Source organism: Geospiza fortis, unplaced genomic scaffold (genome assembly GCF_000277835.1).
Source record: "Geospiza fortis unplaced genomic scaffold, GeoFor_1.0 scaffold351, whole genome shotgun sequence".
Lineage (NCBI taxonomy): Eukaryota > Metazoa > Chordata > Aves > Passeriformes > Thraupidae > Geospiza > Geospiza fortis.
This window is the reverse complement of record NW_005054419.1, coordinates 1144716-1150768: the sequence shown is the minus strand read 5'-3', so window position 1 is coordinate 1150768 and position 6053 is coordinate 1144716. Positions and strand designations below refer to the sequence as shown.

The window sequence follows — 6053 nt, the reverse complement described above, 5'->3', positions numbered from 1 at the left end:
TAACCTGAAATTTTTTAAACAATGTTGTAAATAGTATTCATTGAACATTATTATTTAGTTGGTTGCGTGTTTCTGTCTGGCCACAGCTGAGCAAGCTGTAAGGCACGCCTGCACAGGTAAGCCAAAGCAAACATGTAATATACAAATATATAGACAATTATACAGTGCACACACATGGTTGGTTTACTCCCCACTCAGTCTGGCATTTCTATTCCGTGTCATGTCATATTTTTTGATATATGATTGACCAGTTTCTGTATTTGATAAAGGCAATATCAGATACTCTTAATAATGTAAACAGTTGATTTGAAACCTAATGACAATACTCACCATGAAATTTAACACTGACTACCCCTATTTTAAAACACACCACTCCCCCCATTATCATCTAAGGCTATTGGTATCAGAGTTTATTAATATGTATTCACATGCTGTAAACTGCAGATAAATCACACAAAACAAGACTCTCTAGTGGTTAGAAATAAATGCAGTAGTTCACTGGAAAAACCAATTTATCTAACTGTTTAGATATTGTAAAGTACTGTAACCTGAAGCATTTCTCCATAAATTAAAAAAAATGCTTCACTGCAATCCTTTATAGCCTAACATTGTTTCTAGTTTCTAGGACACTTACCTTGTAGTAGAGAATTTTAGAATTAAATCAGGTTACATTTTTTACAGAGGGAAGCAATATTAGACAGAAGAGGAATACATGTAGAAATCCTTCCCACTTAAACATAATCACACAGTTGAATCTGTGCTACAGACACTAAGGAAAAAAACCAAAATCCTTTTTACCTTGTGTACCTTTAGCTGGCAGACACATCTTCCCTCTTTGCCTGGCTTCAATCAATGCAAAAATATATAGAAAGCTACGACTGACAGAAATGAGAATTACTTACCAATTTGTAACAATACAGGTGTTACCAAAGCTGTCTCCATGGCATAACAAAATTCCCTGCCAAACATTACTGCACCATGCATCACCCACAGGCGTATCGGTATCCGGTCTATGGATCCTTCACTAATGGTCTCCTCCCTACTTTCATTCTCCTTGTTTTCTGGTTTCTGAAGCTGTGCCACAGGTAGATCTTGAACTTGCATAGATTCCGAGTCAGCATTCTGAGGAGCCATTTTCATTACCATAAAAAATATATATATTTGTTATATCTATATAAATAATACTACCATAACTCCACGAACAAGTTAGGGTGTCTTCTCTTTCAGCTTCTGTTCCTCAGGCAAGTAAAGCTTATATTCCTCTTGTACAAACAGGTATCTTGCAACTTCTTGTAGAGATACGAGACATTAAGAATGAAAAGCTATTTGGTAAGAATTTCAACATATGGCTTGCTGGTTTACTGTGAGTTAGAGTTAAAAATCCATAATTGCCATTCAGTTAATACCAGTTTCATAATTATTATTGAAGAAGTGCTGAAGTTGTTATTCGTGCTACACAGAGGTGGAAAGGCGACACAAAGAGGTGCTCCACTGTTAATCCCCATCGAGTGGCTGATTAATCTGCAACAAAAAGCAAGCATTTAAAAATTTCAATAGGCTTTTTCAGGATATTGTGTCCCCCCCCTTAACCATATAACCTATTTCCTGCTTCATGCTTTCCATTGTCCTTGCCTAGAGTAGGGTCCTTTATTCCACATTCCCTCCTACCTCTGCACTTTCCATTGAAAAGCAGTTGTGCCTTGTATTTAAATGATGCTTTACTGTACTCCAGTTCCTCTGGTTTGTGGTCCTACACAAAGCCACAGAAGAATGTCAGAGTACTTGTCCAAGATCCTCAGAACACCGAGCACAAGACTAAAATTCTGGGAAATTTAAAGCAGGTTGCATTTCAGAAACAGCATAGGATATTCCAGTTCTATGCCAGGAAGATGATTCATCAATTACCATGGTCACACACACACATCTCCATTTAGGTTTTTGGAAGTTGCAAGTTACTTTGCAGTAACTATCACACCATTTTATACTGAAGATATTTCTCAAGGAAGCATGAGCAAAATAAGCCATGATGAATATAACTAAGGATTGATATTTAAATATTTAAACTTCAATGAAGATATACACAGCATATGAATTCATCTTCTTTCTGCACACAAGACCAGACCATCTTACTCCCACATCCTGTGAAGCTGCTGAAATTTGTGAAAGCAGAATGGTACAGTATCTTCCACATTAAAATTATTAAAATATATTCCAAACAGGTAAGACAAGCTTCTTCTGTACCTTCCCCTCCTTTGTGCCATAGACAAAATCTAAGTAGATGTACAAATACTGCACCATGCCAATCAAAATGTGTTTAAGCACGTAGGAGAAGAAAACAAAACTTCTTATAAGAAAGTCAGATTATTATATAAGTTTGTATTAGAAGGATGCATGTTTACATCTCTACACAGGGTGACTGAGCTGTGACCCCAGCACAAAACCCCTCAGGGCTATGGTTCCATGAAGTGCTGGCTCTGGCAGCAAAGCTGGCCTCAGTAAAGTCCCCATGCTGCAATTCCTTGTCTCTTCAGTTGTGGCCACAAAAACTCTTTGTGGGCCTGAGCACACCACCAGATCATTAAGTGGTGAGCGTAAAACTGAGCCTTAGGAAACAGATGCCATGGTGTGTGTTTAATCACAAGAGCAGCTCTGTTTCAGTGGGACTGAGACACTGTTCTACTAAAAGTGCATCATCAGAACACCATCTTGAGCACTCCCTCCTGCTGACACCCTCCTGAGAGCTGTTTATTTTATTCTTCCATTCAAAAGCATCTTTTTTGGTACATGTCTTCTTCTTCCAGGCTCCCCAAGATTACTGGAACTTTCACATTTGATCACCTCAACAACAAACTAATGCTAAAATTTTATTTTGAGCTGGACAAACCTTTAAATTACACGAGAAAGTTAAAATAACTTACTGAACTAGAGTATAAACCAAGTTTTAAGCTCAAGGTTTTATCTATAAGCACTAAATAGCTCAGAACAAAAAGGACTTGGAAAGCATTTCTCTACCCACTCAGAATTAACAGAAATTAAGATGTAAGTAGTTTATCATAAATGTAAAGTACTCTGTGTATTAAAAAAACACATCCACCTTATGTAACATGAGTTCTGAGAGAGTAAAGCCTACAAAATACATGTTCTGGAGTAGGAGCAATTAGTTTAATTACAGACTAGTCATAAAATGTTTAACTGCTGGCAGACTCAGGCATCACGACATTCAGTACAATTTGAAAGTATACATGTGAACCCTTATTATCCAAACTTTAGCAGAACATCTATGTTGCATTACACTCTAAGGGTCATGGATTACTCTCCTGCACAGTCTGGTTTAAAGTCTCTACTGTTTTCTCACTCCTGATTCCCCCTCCTGTGAAGTATTTAATTCCCTTTCCCTAAACACTTCCTTCCATATGCAGTTCCAGGGTGAGGCACTGAGGAAGGCAGTTCATCACTCCAGAATGTTCTGTGATGCACTGGGGCAGCCTGCACATGGCAAGGAGGATGACACCAAGCCAGGAGCATTTGTTCTGGGAAAGGATAAAGAGGCAGGACAAAAGCAGATATCTGAGATTTAGCCGATTTGAGCAAGACTCTTAAGGGATGACTGAAAAAGTTATTTCTGAAGTGGAAGATGATGGGGAGTGATCAGATAATTTAAGAGCCAGGAATAATGGGCGATAGATGGAGGTAGACTTTGAAGCTGTAATTGACACAGATAAGAACAGCACATTTTAAACATGCCAGAAAAAGCAGTTACAGTGTTCAAGTGCAATAGGAGGAGGCACAATGGACGGGTTTTATCTAAAAGAACAGAGAATTACTGTTCCATTATGTCAATTTTGTGGTAAGCATAACGCTAGCCTTCCTGCAGCACTTTAATCTGACTCCAAGTGCACGTCTAATACAAGAGTCAGAGAATAACAAGAGCCTCTCAGAAAGGTCTTCAGTTCTCTCTTAAGCCCTGCTCAGTTGTGTTCATGTTCATTTTAGACTGATATATATTCTGCTTCTTTTTTTCCAAGTTCATTTTGAATTTGGCAAGATTGAATACTGGCATTCTTTCTTCTCAAAGAGGGAGAGAAATTCATTTACCTGATGGAAGTAAATATAACAGAGGCTTTTATGCAGCAAAGAACTCCAAAGTAAATGGCACCTGAAGAGAAGCTGGATTAAAATACCAACGCAGAATTCTCTGATGTCTGCATCCAGCACTAATTGTTTTTCATGGCTGGTTTTCAAGGGTATTTTCATAACTAACAACAAATAAAGCAGAAAAAGGAAGAATTTCATCCATGGAAAAAGATTCCTGTTGGGCATTGTACACAGGTTGGGTGGGAAGAGAACTTTAGATACAGAAGTATTTCTGGTCTTGCCGAGTGTTTATGGAGGAGCAGACTGATGACACCGGCTCTTTGTCAGCTTAATTGCACATATTTTACTCTGACCTTTGGCCACGTTTTAGCAATGACAAAAACATATAAAGCCATAGTTAATATTCCAACAAAACAGGTGAGTAATATAGTCCAAAACCTAATCTGTAAGCAAAATTTTATAAAGCTTTTCAGATTGCTTGCAATCTTATCTTTGTTGTACTTTTACTACCTACCTTTCACGGAGGCATAATATGAATGTGTCAAACACAAAACATGTTACAGGCTTGACAAATCAGTAATCCTCAAATAGGTACTCTTCACAGACAGAGCCTGTGAACCATCAAAGAACCAAAGGAAAATCACTGCCTTTCCTCAGGGTTTGCCAAAGAAGAGCAAGTGTTATATAGGTAATATCTGTAGCCCACAAAATTCCATGGTTTTCTTTTCCCTAGGGAGCACTACGATGCTTAGGAAGCACAAAGAGTTCATGCTACATAATTATCCAACATGATGCCTTGGGCAGATGACTTCTATCACACATCTCAATGTGTTTTTAAGTTCGGGACTTGGGGGTTTGACAAGCAGTGTTCCTGCATTTGCGATGCCACCATCTGGAGGTCTGGTAGCACACCCATCAATACCAAAATAAAATGAGATTAACAGTGATCCTGCCCAAATTGTTTAAGACTGAACTATTTTTGATGCATGTTTCCAGATCTCTTTTGCTAACAAGGAATTGGAATGCACCGTTTGACAAGTAACTAGAATTTCTGAACCAGTGCCAAAGCTGTAAGCTGTGGAGTACACAGCACATTTCAGATAATCACAAACATATTTTTCTGAGCTGTAATAAAGCTGGCAAATAGAAAACAGTTAAATGGGCCCAACTGGATTCCAGGAGAAGATTTCAAATCTTTCAGATGGTTTTCTTCCTATAAAGCCATTGAGCATTTCCTCAGGCATTTACTAGTGTAAGAAACAATCTCAGAAGAGGTGGTATGTGCTAATTATAAAAACCCAAGAAAACGACAAAAATAAGCACAGCCTATGAAAAACTGGAATGAGCGAACTGAAAATGATGGAAACACTTCTGCCCAAGCACAACTGAATATCTAAGGAAAAAAGGAGAGGATTGAGCAGAGATAAACTACCTCTTATCTCATCCTCTTCTTTGAAGTTTACTGCATTAACTTCCAGTCATTCATGTAGTTATCTCCTGCCTTCAAGATCTGCCTTTTCCATTATCATGACTCTCTTTTACATGCAAGGATACAGACTGACCAAAACTGTCTGAAATCATGAAGAGCTGCATTCAGTTTTGCTCACAGGAATTATTTTCTAATGATGTTGGAATTACTCTAACTCAAAGATTCTAGAGTTTAAATGAGTTTTACCTTCTTGATGAGGAAAGAAAGGATGAAGAGCCACCTTGAGCCATCATTGCATACAATGACTTTTCATTGTTTATCACTGTGAAGGTTCACAAGGGAAAATAGCTAAGAATCAATTAATCAGTTATTACAGAATTTAAATAGGCTTTAATAAGTCTAGTCACAGTTGTCATTGTCACATTAGGACCTCTCAGTGATCCATTCTGTTCAACACATCAAAAAGCCCCAAACCACAAAAAACCCAAGCAGGTGTACTTCTTAATGAAATTTTCAAATATTTACTTGG

The 6053-nt window shown here is 37.9% G+C and overlaps 1 protein-coding gene across 1 annotated transcript in view; it reads right to left on the bottom strand.

Annotated features, from left to right (window-relative positions):
* The window catches only part of SLC45A4 (solute carrier family 45 member 4), a 31797-nt gene extending 30273 nt beyond the window's left edge, over window positions 1–1524 (bottom strand). Inside the window, exon 1 of the mRNA XM_005426615.2 lies at window positions 903–1524. Coding sequence (XP_005426672.1) covers window positions 903–1146 — 244 coding nt within the window. The 5' untranslated portion in view covers window positions 1147–1524. The remainder of the gene's footprint in view (window positions 1–902) is intronic.
* Between the last annotated feature and the right edge of the window lie 4529 nt (window positions 1525–6053).